This window comes from Diachasma alloeum, unplaced genomic scaffold, assembly GCF_001412515.2.
Source record: "Diachasma alloeum isolate Michigan unplaced genomic scaffold, Dall2.0 Dall_scaffold_00176, whole genome shotgun sequence".
NCBI lineage: Eukaryota > Metazoa > Arthropoda > Insecta > Hymenoptera > Braconidae > Diachasma > Diachasma alloeum.
The window spans coordinates 668,344-684,169 of NW_021680342.1; the positions used below are offsets into that span (position 1 = coordinate 668,344).

The 15,826-nt window shown below is 43.3% G+C and overlaps 4 protein-coding genes across 4 annotated transcripts in view; 2 read left to right on the plus strand and 2 right to left on the minus strand.

Annotated features, from left to right (window-relative positions):
* LOC107048733 (ras-like protein 1) overlaps positions 1 to 2,039 on the minus strand; it is a 7,725-nt gene extending 5,686 nt beyond the window's left edge. Inside the window, exons 1-3 of the mRNA XM_015272082.1 lie at positions 1,620 to 2,039; positions 1,254 to 1,476; positions 864 to 1,007 (exon numbers count right to left, since the gene is read on the minus strand). Of these exons, the coding sequence (XP_015127568.1) occupies positions 864 to 1,007; positions 1,254 to 1,382 (273 nt within the window). The 5' untranslated portion in view covers positions 1,383 to 1,476; positions 1,620 to 2,039. The remainder of the gene's footprint in view (positions 1 to 863; positions 1,008 to 1,253; positions 1,477 to 1,619) is intronic.
* A 159-nt stretch (positions 2,040 to 2,198) lies between these two features.
* Positions 2,199 to 7,763, plus strand: LOC107035930 (intraflagellar transport protein 140 homolog). Its single transcript, XM_015253585.2, has 3 exons — positions 2,199 to 5,208; positions 5,398 to 5,674; positions 6,345 to 7,763. The coding sequence occupies exons 1-3, from the start codon at positions 2,381 to 2,383 to the stop codon at positions 7,557 to 7,559; spliced, it is 4,320 nt and encodes a 1,439-aa protein (XP_015109071.1). The 5' UTR covers positions 2,199 to 2,380; the 3' UTR covers positions 7,560 to 7,763.
* Positions 7,728 to 15,826, minus strand: part of LOC107035935 (protein HGV2) — a 14,538-nt gene continuing 6,439 nt past the window's right edge. Inside the window, exon 2 of the mRNA XM_015253599.2 lies at positions 7,728 to 9,570. Within this exon, the coding sequence (XP_015109085.1) occupies positions 8,260 to 9,570 (1,311 nt within the window). The 3' untranslated portion in view covers positions 7,728 to 8,259. The remainder of the gene's footprint in view (positions 9,571 to 15,826) is intronic.
* Positions 10,458 to 15,826, plus strand: part of LOC107035943 — a 9,899-nt gene continuing 4,530 nt past the window's right edge. The window contains exons 1-3 of the mRNA XM_015253612.2: positions 10,458 to 10,581; positions 11,106 to 11,330; positions 14,822 to 14,929. Of these exons, the coding sequence (XP_015109098.1) occupies positions 10,503 to 10,581; positions 11,106 to 11,330; positions 14,822 to 14,929 (412 nt within the window). The 5' untranslated portion in view covers positions 10,458 to 10,502. The remainder of the gene's footprint in view (positions 10,582 to 11,105; positions 11,331 to 14,821; positions 14,930 to 15,826) is intronic.

Consider the following 15,826-nt stretch of genomic DNA (forward strand, 5'->3'; position numbering starts at 1 on the left):
AAATAGTTGGAATCAACGTTCACCCGGCTAAAAAATTCGATTTTGGCGAAAGTCGATTTTCCCCCTGGAAAAACGGAAAATCTGACCCTTTGAAAATCTGAAAAAAATCCTCCAAGGCGACCGTCCCCCACGTGCTTGCGTGGCAATCTTGCACGTGGGGGTCGGTGATCTGTTTTCCAAGGCTCGGGTATGTAATGTACTATTTTCAGTTTTCACTTTTTCCACACGAGATCGGCCGCGCGTGCTGCGCACGCGCCTTCTCATCTCCTCACGTAGTGGCGCTTCGGTTTCAGTCTTACGCTTACGCTTAGTCGAGATTTTCGAGATATTTCGAGATCGATTTCTCTTCTCCTTTTTACGATAGGACTTGAGGGAAGTAGGGGGGGGGGCAAAACGGGCACTTTGGACTTTTTTTAAAATGTCAATGAGGGGTTGAAATGTTGACGAAATTTAATAATTTTTTTCAATACAAAGAACAATTCTTTCCCTTTGTGACGAGCAAAAACTAAGATCAATTGATAAATTTGTTTCTGAGTTATAAATGATGTTAAAAAAGTCTAGTGTCCATTTTACCTCACCCTCTCCTATTTATTCTCTATCTTGACTGAACTTCCCCAATAATTATCAACATTAAAAAATCAATGAAAATTCTTCCCTGTAGAAAATATGAAGTTCATGAAAAATGAATAATCATTGGAGTCAATTCAAAACCTAATCATTCTCGCCTGCGAATGCCTCGATTGAAGAAATCCGATTTTGAGAAAATAAACGCTTCTCCCAAGTAAATGAATATTTGGCAAAACTAATTTTTTTCTCAGTGTAACAAAATTAACGAATAATCCCATGAATCATAAACAACTCACTTCAAAACTCTTCGCCGAATTAACAGCAAAAACTAACAGAAATCCCTCCCCCGTCCTCATGTACTGATCCCTCATTGCACTGTACTCCTCCTGACCAGCGGTATCCAAAATATCCAAGAGACAGGTCTCCCCATCAATGACAACCTGCAAAGACACCCCAAGCAAAACGATCAGACTCCCCAAAGCCCCATCAATTGATTTCACAATAAAACAAACATTCTCCACCACATTCCTAATCCAGACGATCTATTACCGAATGACTCATAGCATTCCTCCACTTGATGGAGCTTAATAGTCACTTTTTTTCTCCGCAAGTGACAGAGAGATGACACAACACGATGATAATAGCATTGAAAACCCCCCGAAACCCCCCAGCAAAACAACAATTACCTGTTTCCTATACGAATCCTCTATCGTGGGATCATACTCATCGACAAAATGATTCTGAATAAGTTGAATAGTAAGCGCTGATTTGCCAACACCACCAGCTCCAACAACCACGAGTTTATACTCCGTCATGATTCCCTGTTATTTATCTCCCAACGAGACCCAAGGAAAAATCCTCCAGTAAAACCTCTCGTAACTCCTCAAAAACCCCTCATCACCAGAGCCCCTGGAACCATTGGCGATTAAAAATTGAGTAATTCCCTTATCGCAATCATCAATTATCTCATAAAATTATGTAAAGACTCAGCTGTGCCCACCAATGGGCGTGTGCTGAGTACTCCACTCGCCAAAAAAAGGACCGACACTTACGTTACACCAGTGCCAGCATTTCACACATGCACCTCGCTACTTCCCAAAAACTTTTCGCAACACAATTTTGATACACCGTGAGTCACCGAAGGCCAACATCTGTTCTCAAACGTCAACTGATGCCAGTGCTCTGACTCGAATAAATAACTCCACAAGTTTCGAAAATAAAAAAATATATCAATCGTACTTTCTCACAGTCACTTGTATTCCCTATTCAATCAGAAATAACTGAATCACACTGACTCGTATCAAGTCATCAACAAGCACAATAGTCCCCCCGAAACATCCCTCCAACGAACACATGTATTTATTACAACCCTCGGGGATTAATTATCCAATGAAATTGCACGAACGAACAAATAAACTATTCTCCATGGGGAGGGATAGTGGTTGGAGCCACACAAGAGTGCAGTCACACAAAAACCGTCTAGTTGTACTCCAAAACGAGAGAATAGGACTTTGAGATGAGGCAACAGGGTTCTGGGTGCATCACACAGAGGTCACTGTCTACAGCGAGCTTCATTACCGACGTTATCACCTGAGAAATGAGGGCGCACTGCTGTTCGTGTTTGACAGAATCGATATTTGTACACAAAACATTATAAAATGAGTGCAAAACGTCAGTCAAAAGTTCGCAGTGATGTGATAAAATAGTTTAATCATTGATTCGTTAATCACGACAATGTCGTGGCTGGCGAGAAGGTCATTATCACCAGGATTCAGTTCACCCTCATTCGGTAATATTTGAGTAAACAATCGTCATGACCCTTTACTTCGATATTCGCGTGCAAAATCCAGAGACAGCCTCGATAAACACAATAGCAACATGGCACAGCAATTACCCATTGCTCGCTGTGGCCGCATATTCCCAGGATCGAGGTGGATTCGTAACGATCTACGATGATCAAGGTGAGCCCATACCCGATGTGGAGTCGTCCGGGCACTCTGTGGCCCAAGTGACGTCCCTCTCGTGGCACCCGGAGAAGAGATGGCTAGTTGCTGGCTGGGAGAGTGGAGAGATTAGAATTTGGCCAGGGGACACAGCAACTGGTGAGTTCAATCTCACAGTGACACCCCACAAGGATCCAATAAGTCTCCTGGAGTGGAGTCAGCATGGAGGAAGGCTGGTGTCTGCTGACACCAGGGGATCTGTCGTTGGCTGGAAGATCGACACGAGAGGACAATTGTTGATTGTCTTCCACCACGAGTTGAACGAGACATTCACCCAGATCGCTTTTAAAATCTCACAACCGAAGTCTGGAGTTGATCTGAGTGACTTGGCTAAGGCTGCTGTTGCTGGGGACGAGAGAGCCCTCGACCTCTTCAGCACCTGGAGACCCAGAACCGCAGCTCCAAGTGCTGTTCACGTGCAGAAGGACAATCTAACGTTCTACATTGGCTCCTCCAATGGAACTATTTACTACGTCGACGCTCAGGGCCAGTGCATGGAGGTGTTGAACACTGGGGGATTGAATTTACACTGCCTTCTTCATCATCCCAGTAGAGATTCAGTGGTCATCATGACTGAGGGGCTGACAATCGGCCACTTCCAGAGTGAATCCATCACTGGAAGGCTCACAGAGCTGTCCAGGGTGAAACTGAGTGGCAAGAGCGACTTCTCGAGGACTGGGCCAGCCCTCTGCTGGGTTGGAGCCAACACTCTGGCCGTTTTAACTGGCGAATTGAGTGTCAGGTGCTGGGATTTGTTCACTGGAGACACTTACGTCCTCGCGCCGGCTGAATCCACCACTGGAAACCTGGCAACTCCTCAGGAGATCTACACCAGTCTCTCCTTTTGCAAGAGCAACGAGACCCTCGCTGCTGGAACAAACCTGGGTACCATCTACCTCTGGAGGAAGAAGAACGCCTCCATAACTGACGAATACGGCTGGCCAACAGTTCCAAAATCCTGTTCAGTGCATGGAACAGTTAAACAACTCACCTGGGGAGGAAATCTCCTGCGGAATCCCCTGCTCGCCGTCAACTGCATCACCAATGTCTTCATTCTTCACCAGCAGCCCATGTGCGCTGTGTACAACGAGGGGACTTGCGCCAGCCAAGTGGCACCCATGCAGATCCTCCTTGAAACCGAAAACAGGAATTGCATTCTCAAAACCGATCTCCAGGTGCAGGTGCTCGCCGTCAGCAGGGACTTTGTGGCTGTCTCCTCGTGTCGACAAGTCGCTGTTTACAGGATCAACAGAGACAGCAAGTTGAATACAACAGTCGTCGGCTCCTTCAGCTGCGACAACGAGAAAATTCTTATTTACGAGAATACCCTGGTGATCTTGACGCCAACTGTCGTTCAACTGAGATCAATCGATGGCTCTCTCCTGCAGAGTCTGCCGACACTCCCCGAAGAGGGTGAGCCCATCACCATGGAGCTCACAGGGCAGTACCTGACAGTCGCCTCCCTCAATGGAATCCTCAAGATCTGGGACATTGGGAAGAGAGAGGCCAAGCTGCACACCAGGGCGATGACTGCTTACGAGGCCATCAACGACTTCGCCGAGATCATCGAGGCTCGCTGCAACTCCGACTGTCGATGTGTATCCATCACTGTGGCCATGTCCAATCTCCTCCCCAGTTCGATCCTCTACATTTGGGACATCGAGGGCGACCAGATCCACGAGTTTGACTTCTCCAAATTGAACGAGGGTATTGAGACAGATGGGACGAGTGCGAGGCCCAGGGGGAGGCTGCCAACGGCCCACTGCTGGGACACCAGTGACCCCAGGGTATTGATCTGTCGGGCGCAGAGGATAGAATCCAAAGAGTCGAAAAACTCGAGCAAAGGAAACTTCGCGAGTAACGATGATACATCGGTTATCTTGGTGTCCATGTTTGCAACGCCAGATCATGGTGTGGCTGTTCAGGATATTCGACCTGTGAAAGATGCAAGCACTCGTTTGCTGGGGGTTCAATCGCCGGATATAATTCTCCTGAGTCCAGAGATGGCGGCAGGCGAGGGGAGCAAAGTCACGAGATTATTAATGAGGGAGTTTGAGGAGTTGGGACCTTACGATGAGCCAACGAAGAGAGCTATTATGGATTTTAGTTTTCATATTAGTATGTCGAACATGGATGAGGCGTTCAAGTCGATAAAATCGATTAAGAATGAGGCGGTTTGGAAGAGTTTGGCGAAGATGTGTGTCAAGACGAAACAGCTGGATATGGCTATGCTTTGTCTGGGGCATATGAAGCATGTGAGGGGGGCCAGGGCCATCAGAGAGGCCATGCAGGATAGCAGTTTGAATCTCGAGGCGAAAGTCGGCATTCTTGCGGTGGAACTGGGACTCTATGCCGACGCTGAGAGACTCTTTCGCGACGCTAAACGACTGGATTTCCTGGGGAGTCTTCTGGAGGCCTCCAATAAATACCCAGAGGCCATTCTCCTAGCTAGCAGTGAGAATAAGATACGGGAGAAATTGAGTTATTATAATTATGGAAAGGCACTCGAGCAGGAGGGGAATGTGGATAAGGCCATTGAGATGTATTCGAAGGCTGATTGCCATCGATTTGAAGTCCCCAGGATGCTTCTCAGTCGCCCCAGGGAGTTGCAGGGCTATTTGTCAAGCTCTGATGATCCGTGAGTCGATTTTCACCATTTTTATTCATTTATTCGTCTGATAAGAAGTTTCAGGGAGTAAGGAGGATTGATGGGAAATGTGGGAACGAGGAATGATTAATAGATTCGGGGGATTGGAATACAAATGTGGGGGGATTTTGTGGAGCGTCAAATTTTATGACTTCTTAAATGAAAATTTATCACTTACAGGGAGGTAAAAAATTGGCATGCTCAGTACGTTGAGTCAACAGGTGACATGGAGGGTGCATTGCGTCTCTATGAAACAGCTAAAGATACATTAGCGGTAACGCGACTACTCTGTTATCTTGGCCGTGAGGAGGAAGCCTGTGAACTCGTGATGAAGACAAATCATGCCGCCTCAGCTTATCATCTTGCTGCGCATTATGAGTCGCTGAATATTTTATCACAGGCTGTTCATTTCTATACGACAGCTAAAGCGTATACCAATGCCATTCGCATTTGCAAGGTGAATACTCCTCTTGAAAAATATTGTTTTAGTCTTGTTTGCGAATGTCTATTCTTTTATGCTGGTAAAAATTTCAATCCACAAACTCGGATTGATTATTTAGAAATAAAATAGGCAATTTGCCCGGAATGAGGGGTTAGCATGAGTTTGTATGGGGCTTGAAGGTTTAAATATCTGAATTGAATTCAGTATTTGTTTTATATTGCTTTCTATTTTTGTTTTTATTTTTTAAGTTTTGTAGTAGGTGAATTTTCAGTTTGAAGAATTTTCTTTATCTAATTTTGTCAAAGCTACTGCAGTAAATTTTTCTTAATTATGAAAAATATTAGTCTCATAAGTTCCCCCATCAGAGAAAGAAATAAATGGAGCGTAGAAACGATCATAAAAGAATCAAGAAAATGAATGAATGAACAAATGATTAATAAAATATCTCCCCTTCTGTTTTCTGTGCACTAACTTTAAATACGGAAAAAACCCCGTAGAAATGGTACGCGTACGCCAAGTGCTATTTTTGAAATGAAAACCGTATAAATATTTTCCCAATATTCCCGTTTTGTCAAAGGGAAAAAAATAATTAAATTTTTCCCCTTTCACAGTGCCATTCCATTTTTATTTTTGTGTATTTTTGCTCGCGATGAACTAATAACTCCACCCCGTTTTAATTTCACAGGAGCACAATATGACAGAGGACCTGTGGCCGCTGGCAATGCTAGCCTCCCGACAGACTCAAATCGACGTGGCCAAATATTTCGAGGAGAATGACCAACCAGATAAAGCCATATTACTCTACCACAAAGCCAACCTTCTCCCAAAAGCTCTTGATCTGGCATTCAATACCCAACAATACAACGCCCTCCAGTCAATTACAATGGACATTAATGCAGAGTCAGATCCCGGTCTTGTGAAAAAATGCGCTGGTTTTTTCTGTCAAAATCATCAGGTGGACAAAGCCGTGGATCTGCTAGCCACCGGAAAAAAATACACCGAGGCACTGGATTTAATTGAAGAGCACAACATCAATCTGACCGAGGAATTGGCAGAAAAAATGACGATAATGAAGATCGAGAATGATCCAGAGCGTGAAGCCCTGAGGATATCAATTCTCGAGAGAATTGGAGAGATAGCATTTGACCAGGGTAATTATCATCTTGCAACGAAGAAGTTCACTCAGGCGGGAAATAAATTGCGAGCTATGAAAGCATTATTAAAATCCGGTGACACTGAGAAAATATGTTTCTTCGCTCAGGTGTCACGTCACAGGGACATATACATAATGGCTGGTAATTACCTCCAGTCACTGGACTGGCAGAATCAGCCTGATGTGCTGAAGAACATAATAAACTTTTACTCGAAGGGAAAAGCCATGGATCTACTGGCCAATTTCTACGTGGCATGTGCCCAAGTGGAGATCGATGAATTTCAGAATTACGATAAAGCACTGGATGCATTGAATCAAGCAGCAAGATGTCTCGCTAAAGTGACATCCCCTCGAGAGCCTGAGGTACACAAGCGTGCAATTGACATCGTAAACACACGCATGAGCATAATAAAACGCTACTTGGAGCTGAAGAAATCATTCGACAGGGGTGAAACCGAGTCTGGTATGGCACAGGTACGACAGCTTTTGGATACATTTGGCGAGGGCTTAGAACAGTCTGTTAGACGTGGAGATTTGTTTGCAACGATAACACAGCACTATGCAGACAGTGGTAATACCGAGAAAGCTCGTGCTACCATTGAGGAGCTGAAACGGCTGGTACCAGGAATTAATTTGAGTTATTACTACAATGTCAACTTGCTCGAGGCACTTGGGTACAGAATGAGCGTTCAACGAAGAGAAAGTTTGGATAAAGATGATGGGATTGAGGAACTTTTGGGAGAGTAATTTTGTGCACCAGTGAGCATTAGAGAGTGCTTCATCACTTTATACAAATTCCGTCCACTTTTGTGATTGTTTTTACATTCTCATTATCAGAGAATTATTTTTCAAAGAGCAGTTGAGGTAGAGTTTCCAGTGTTACGAGTCACAATTGTAATTGAAATGAGCCACAAATATATGAAAAAATGTCAATCAACGTTTTTATTAATACAACTTGTTTTTTTTTCGATCATTATCTTACATCCTAAGCACACTCCAGGTATGTCCCTGTGAATAACAGAGCTTAAAAAAAACTCAGAACACTGATAAGAACACTGATAAAGAGCAGCAGTTCTTCAACGAAGTACAAGTTCCAATCAAAATAATGCTACGCAAAATCGAATAATAAATAAAGTAACCACTAACGCCCTCATCATTCCTCATAGTAATTATCATACGGTTAAAAAAACATGAATAAGTTCAAACATTTTGTTGCCGTGCAGAGAAAAGAAAGTCAAAAAATTTTCGCAGTTTTATGCCTGCACTTGTCTCACAACTTACACTCTTATTAAAACTATTCAGACAACTCGAGACATTTACTCATGAGAAGATACGAAGGGGTGTTTTGTCTCCTTAATAAGACGAAAAAAAAAATTCAATGGGCCCCCCCAGCTCCTCTCCACCACACACCTTCTTTTCACCCAACTACAGAAGATTAATTAATGATTCATGGGGTTTGCTTCTTACACGGTGAAGCTGCCTCTGGCTCGACCTCATCATTCTTACGTTTTTTCCTGACAAGATGTGAAATATCACTAGCTGGCTTTGATACCGTTGGTGCAACTGAAGTACCACTGGACGATGCACCATCTGAACTCGGTCCAGCCCCATTTGTGCAGCCACCAGCAACTTTACTCTTTATACCCTCAATAACAAGTCTGCAGGCTTCCTGCTTGAAGTCCTTCATATCCGAAATTTTCTCCTGTATCTCGGGCAAAAGTTCCCTCAACTCACTGATCTCTCCCTCAATCGTATAGAATGGATCATCACTCTTAGGTGGCTCCTTTGTATTCTCCAACTCTTTTATCCTCGCCTCGAGCAAGTTTGTTGCCTCATTGAATTGCTCGATACTGGCATCAAAATCATTACCAAGTGAATGAGCCAAACCCAGTTGATAATGCAACTCAGCCATAGCTCTCGGCTCACGGGGCTCAACACTCTGTAGAATTTTCAATGCCTTCTCAAGATCAGATACAGCAACTTGCTGATTGCCACTCTCCATGGCAACCTCACCAAGTAGTCTGTGTGCCTCAGCCAATTGTTTGTATCCAGACGGGCCACGTTTGAAGAAAACAATTTTAGCGAGTTCAAGCACTTCCCAAGCAACTTGAAGATCAATTCCACGCCCTGGATCCTCATCGTCCTCCTCTTTGTTGACATCCTCACCCTCTCCATCACCATTCTGCACTGTATTACCGTTTTTCACAGCACTATCGCCATTCTCCTTTGGCGTATCTTTGCTCGTACCCGGTAGACTCTCATCTTCAACAGTATCACTTTTTTCATTCTTCTCATCCTCAACTTTTTGCTCCTCAATCTTATTGTCATCAGTTTTATTCATCTCCTCTGGCTTATTTTCAGACTTATTGTCATCCTCTTTGGGCACTGAAGAGGCCGCCTCTGTTTTATCACTCTCCTCCTTGTCCAGTCCATCTTCCTCTTTCTCATCGACACTACTCAATTTTTCATCATCCACTTCATCATCCTCATCGTCCTCCTCATCCTCATCCCCTCCAGGTACACCACCACCGAGTACACCAGTCTCCTCTCTGGCTAATCCAAGCAATGCACGTCCATAAAGTAGGTACGGCTCACCGAGTTCATCACCGCAATCTCCGTGTTTCTGGGACAGCAATTCAAGACCCTCGGCAAAGGCAGTTACCGCTGCTGTGTAATCACGTACTAGTAGATGACGTTTACCCTGTGATATTGCCGTTGCTGGGTCAGTGAATGGGGCTTGCTCTGCTACATCTGCCATCTGTGAAATTGGTTTAAAAATCAAGAGGTCAATTATAAACACAAACAAATTGTACGAGACATTTAATTCAGGAAAATACAAGATAGAAAAATGAGTGAGAGGGAGAGGTGATAAAATTGAAAACTGAGGTGAAACTGTTTTCCCAAGTTCCCTCGCAAATGGGAAAAAAATTAATAGTAAAAATAGTACAAGTAGTTGGAGTAAATTGCTCGAGCGAGAAAAATAAATGAGACAATATGAAAAGCGTGCTGGGAATTCCCTAGGAGTAGCGTTTGTATAACGTGCTCCTCCAATTTCTAAATCTCTCTCTCCTCCCCTTCAAGAATATCTCATTGGCAAAGGACCGCCGTGCAACAATCAGAAGTATCATGAATTATTCAAATGCCTCTAAAGCCACCAACCGAGGCTTTTTTTATCCCTCAACCTCTCCCGTCCCAACCCGATATGTTTTTTCTTATACTCCTCAACTCTATTTACTCCAGTTTCTTCTGTCCCTTATTTTTATTTTTTTATATCTGTTGTCACAGCGGAGGACTTGAGGCGTAAGGGATGGCCTGCAGCGTCCGTGTGTTGCCGGACTGTGCAAGCCTCCTCTCGATCTCTCTCGTAGGAGAACAGAACAAAAAAAAAAAAAAATATGATTTTCGCGTAAAACATGTCTGTGTGTGTCACTGCGCGGTGTTACCACGGTCGATTCCACAAATGCGACGGCAACAACGCGCAGAGAGGGCGTACGAAGAGTCCAGAGTCAGGCGCGTAGTAAAAGCCAACTGGTGGGAGTTGAGAGAGGGATGAGAGTTGGTAGTAGAGAGGGATTTGTGCCAACCCTTGGCGCAAGGGAGATATTCGGTGGCGGTTTTAGTTCGAAGAGATATTGTGAGGACACGAGTGTGAGAGGAGACTGTTCAGTGGGCGCCTGGGCACCACCGGGGATGGAGCCGTCTCGTGTACCCAGGGGTCCGGCGCCGCGCCTCGTTTTTCTATTCACCACGCTTGCACTGTCATTTTCAGGTAAACAAAGTCATTCGTTTTATGTTATGAAAAAGTTACGAACAAAAATACCTTCTGCATTTTTATGTTCAATGTTTTTTTAGAAACAGTCCGCCTGAAAATCCCTGAGGAAAGTTTTTCGCGCTCCAGTTTTCGTTTGGACTTTTTTCCTAGTTTTACATTTTGTTTACAGTTCAGTGAAATTTGATTCAATGCTTTTGATCACTGCAAAAGCATCGGAACACAATAGGGGGATGGATAGAGAAGTTACTGAGCACTATGTTTCAATCACTCCTGACGCTGACGCGTCGATTTATTATCTCGAAATCTCAGTCGGATGTCCATGTCTTTTCGTGTCTCTATCTTCACCACAAGCGAATTTATCGTCATTACCCCTCGTGAAGCCTCGAACACCCCCACTTTGTTCGCTCTCTGTTCGCCTTTTGCGAGCTCGATCTTTCATTCATTCTTTTGTAATTCATTCTCCATTCACTGTGATGTGACACTGGCTTCTCATTTGATTGCATTTTTTTTTCTCATTCCAGCCACTTGTCTGCTGTGCAGTGCAATAATGTCAGATCATTGGGAGGAGGTTGGATGGGACAAGGAGGACTTGAACAAAGCCAATGTCAGCCCCACGTGGTATTTAGATGGCCAGGTGGCGATGTTGGAGCCAATGCTGGACCATACTAATCGCTACACAACTGGAAGGCCAACTTTCCTCGTACCAATGCACGGCGGCATCTGGACAATGTGTGTTTCCCTGAGTGGTGAGTTCTCTCAAACCGCACCACAATTTCCAATTTTAATCAAAAATCCTAAATAGATAGAGGAATGAAAGGGCACAAAGAGTGATAAAAGAATTACACTCTGTGATCACTGGAGTTGAAAAGATCCACCGGTCGGTGAATGCAGCAGAGTCTGGCATGAAACTGACATTTAATTTATATCATTTATTCCTTTTTCCCTTTCTCTTATTCCACCCCCGTCCCCTCCTCACCTTTTCGGAGTCGACTGAAAGGGTCTCCAGGGGGAGGGGGAGGGGGAGGGGGGGTGGATGGGAGGAAGAGGAGAGGCTACAGAGGGCTGAACCCTCCAATCTGGCACAATGCCAGTTGGTTGGCCAATTTTTAAAGGAGTCGTCTGGAAAAACGTTTGCAACTAGTGAACCGTGACGCAGAAAAGGCGAAAGCTCATTTTGTTGAACGAATTTTTCCAAGAATCCTTTTCAATACAGTCTCCTTCACACTGTTATGTCCGTATGCAAGTCACCCTGTTGTTCACTTGATGTGTTTTTCCATATTCCCCCAGCTCTCACCCCCCCCCCCTTCAACTTCTCTTCTATTTCTGCGATTTCGTGCGAGTATTCCCGAGTATGTACCACCTTGACTCCACTCGTGATATCGACCCACCAAATGGCGAGGGGGGGAGAGGGGGTCGTGGGGCATCCCCGATTGCCATCTAAATAGGAGAAAAGTATCCACTGAGGATATTGCGTGACCCTGTTATTCATTTTACCTCACCTCCACTCTGAAAGCTCTCAAAGTACTTCTTTCTCTCCACGTTCAATCTCCCCTTTTTGGACAGGCTAAAGCGTCTAGGGTTAAATGCTTCCGGAAACATCTCTTGAGACACTTCAAAAAGCTCTCTCTCTCTCTCCCTCCTGAATTTTCTCTTTATCCTCAAGAACTAAATAACGGCATATCTGGTAAACGGCAACGGCAATCAGACCCCATTAGCTGAAGCATAATTTCCTACACTTTGATCTCGGACTAATGAATTTGCCATTCACATTATTTCCTCGTTCTTAAAAACCCTTTCATCACCGTTGATATATTTCATCTGAAGGCATTTTTATCTTTTCGTTAACTTATAAACGGAACATTGGGGTTAATTTCATTGTGAAGTGATATCCGGGAATTTTGGGACGGTGGAATCATTAGGTGAACCAAGTTCTTGTTAAGAATTAACTGTTTGCGGTGTATCTCATTCCACTTTTCACCCCCCCCCCTTCCCCGTGAAAATTCTCCGCTTCCCTCTTTCGTTGAAATTCCACCTATTAATGCTCGCCCTCAGCCTCATCCCCCTTTTGCTACCCCGCAACCAAACCTCGTTAGTGAGCAAATCCCAGAGTATTTATTTTCAGGCGCTAATTGCAAGGATCTGCACGCATATACTGGGAACATCTATTCCTTGCGCAATGGCTTTTTTTCAATCGTGAAAAATTTATGTGCTCAGTGTGCTAAAGGGCCTCTACTGCTGTCCTTTTTATTTTCCCCCTTTTTTGTTATTCCCTTTGGTAATTCATACTTTCTGCTTTGATGTCAGGTATTGTGCGATTTTATTCGTATTCGCATTTCACTTTTGTGCACACGGGGAGAGTGAATATGGTTAGACGAAGGGGGAGTGAGGGATGAGGGGGCCATGGAGTGATGAGGTGAGCCCGCGGGGGTTGGGAGTGGCTCTTCATGATTGACCTCATGCCAAAGTGCAATAAATTATCGATCGTCCATGGAAGAATTGATGGGTACACAAGCTACTCATAGCGAGGCAAGAAACTCGATGAAGATAAATCAACTCGTACGTTATTTACTTTTTCATTGCCTTTACTTTTTTGTTTATTTGTTGTTGGAAGCATCTAGCTTCTTGAGTGTTAGGGAAATAAACGACAGGGGAAAAGCTCCAGGGGGAATTTTTTCACTTTTAATAATGTTGCAGGGTAAATTAAATCCATTTCTGTAATTTTTTTTTTACAAGCCCCATTAAACGCTCGGGCGGTTTTATGGAGAGAAATATATTGCAGTGGATTTGGTACGACGGTAGGAGGTCGATTAAATAAAATATTAATTATGGATTTAATCCGAATATTTGTATTTTATGGGAACGTAAAAGAGACCGGTTCTTTTATTTTTATTGGAAGGCACAGAGGGAATGGCTGAAATTTTGGGTGGATAGAGAGGTTTATTGCGTACGTGCAAGTTTTACAATTAAACTTGTCAAATAGAATCAGACAATTGTCTCTGTAATTGTTCATTCCGTGAGTGTAAACACAAAGAGTAATTAACATAAGGGATGGAGGGGGGCATTCAGTGTCCAATTGATGATCGATATTGGGATGAAAGCTTCGTGTGAGCACATGGAATTTGTTTTGATGTGTTAATTCAATGGTTGAAACTATGAGGCGAGGCTCACGCGATGGCTTATATCCTCAACGGCATATCTAATCGGTGTAAAAGAGTTAGGGTTAAAAGGGACGTGTCTGAATTTTACTCCAATTCTCTGGTGGTATACGGAAAGCATCGGATTACGTCGAGTAACGCCTGCTAGGATTTTCATGGATAACCGCCGAGTGGAGTAAAACTGCTTCACACCACTTCTCCCTCAAAACCGCCCTCCAACGTAAGTCCATAAAACCGTCTGTCCCACATCCGTATCTTTCGTAACCAAATTGAGTTACATAAAGAGGGTACAAATAACACTCGGAGGTGGGCGATTAAATTGATGAGATATGGCAATTTCAATTTTTATCAATTTTTGTTTGTTGTAATGGGGGAGTTATTGCACTTTAATAAAATTTAATCTTTTATTGGCCGTTTAATAATGGGAAAAATAATGATATTTCAATTTTTTTTAATAGCAGGAAGACGAGGATTCCTCAACTCAATTCAGGGAAACGTATTCAAGGACACATTTCCCTGAATTTATTCGGTTTCCATTAATTTTCATGCGATAATTAAATTGACTTTACCAGTTTTCATTGATTTTTTTTTCAAATGATGAATTTTCAGTGACGAAACACTGAGGCTCTGGTCTGATCTCAGGGAAAAATGTTAGCATTCAAATTTTAGATGCAAATTTTGCCTCGTGCAGTGGAAGTTTCAACGAAAAATTTTCAACCGAGTACACCGTTTCATATTTCACGTGATTGATACGAGCACTAAATCACTGAAATTGTTCCCAATAAATCCCTCCACATCAATTAATTTCGGAAAACAGTTATGCTGAATAAACTGCAGATTGTAAAACTGCGGGAGAAAGAATTCAATTTTCTTTCCACCCCCGAGGATCGATGTTATCTTCCCCGCTCGTACTTCCTCATTGGCCAATTCATGAGTTTATTTTTACCTCCGATTTAGCCTTGAGGTCAAGGATTCCACCTTCAAAATATCACCAAGAAGCTTTAACTCCAAAGGACCAGTGAAAACCCACTGGAACCGCAATTTCACACATCCCACCATTAACATTTTATTTTATATTTCAGATGAGGATATTCGTCTCCTGAGTCAAGTAGGTTTTCCCCAGGAGCGCTGCATAAATTATCTCACACCCGACGAGGCACACGAGGAGATTCGTGCCGCATGGCAGAGCAGTGAGTTCTCAACAATTTACCTCTTATTTCTATCCCATTAAATGCAACTTGTGCCTACTTTTTTTTCTTCATTCAAACTTTTTCATCTTCACAATATGAAGCAACGAAATTTCACCCATATACAGACAAATAAACGATATATTCTCAACTTTTTTTTTTTGTACACGGCTATTCCATTTATGGTGGGTTAACTGTTAGCTGGGGAGAAGGCAGTGGGGGTAAAAAAGTGCTAAAGGTTTTCCGTTGCGACGGTCGTCGCTAAAAGCAATCGTACTGCCTTCTAAAAAGAGAGGTGTAAAAATAAAAGTTTCATGGAAAGGGATGCCTCTTTATCACTGAAGCCTGGAGGCTCGTTTAGTCGAGATTCAGACCGTTCGTCGACCATTATCATTCACCATTTCAGACTGTTTCCGCAATGTTGAAAAAACTTAAAAGGATTTTGAATACACTTTACGATTTTATTACTTTTAATTTTTTCATTCCAACTGTTTTTTTCCCTTTTCTCTTTCAATTCCTCCATAAAGTAGAGAATTTTTATTGAATGAAAAATCCACTTTTCCCTTCGTCACTTTAATCAAAATGAGGCCAATGCGCGCATCATTGTAAATCTCAGTGCATCTGTGTGAGATTATTCCTGCTCATGTCGTAATTTTAGTCGTGTCATGAAAAACAATTAACCTGGCTTTTTCATCGGCCTCCACTGAGCGATTTAATAAGCACGGCAATTAACTTGTTTATCAAATAAACAGGAGAGAATGATTTTTTATTTGCAGTCACTCATTGGGTAATGGCATTGTTGAGCGAGGGAAAATGAACGAACGATAGACCTCGGATAACTCATTCATAAATAGAATAAAAACCCATTGAATGGAGGGGGGGAGGGGAGGGGGGGGGCAA

What these genes read in the sequence shown, in the direction of transcription:
- LOC107035930 (XM_015253585.2), top strand. Translation starts at nt 2,381, where the DNA reads ATGACCCTTTACTTCGATATTCGCGTGCAAAATCCAGAGACAGCCTCG. An exon ending in TTGTCAAGCTCTGATGATCC is followed by an intron (nt 5,209 to 5,397) that starts GTGAGTCGATTT and finishes TATCACTTACAG; the next exon opens with GGAGGTAAAAAATTGGCATG. An exon ending in ATGCCATTCGCATTTGCAAG is followed by an intron (nt 5,675 to 6,344) that starts GTGAATACTCCT and finishes TTAATTTCACAG; the next exon opens with GAGCACAATATGACAGAGGA.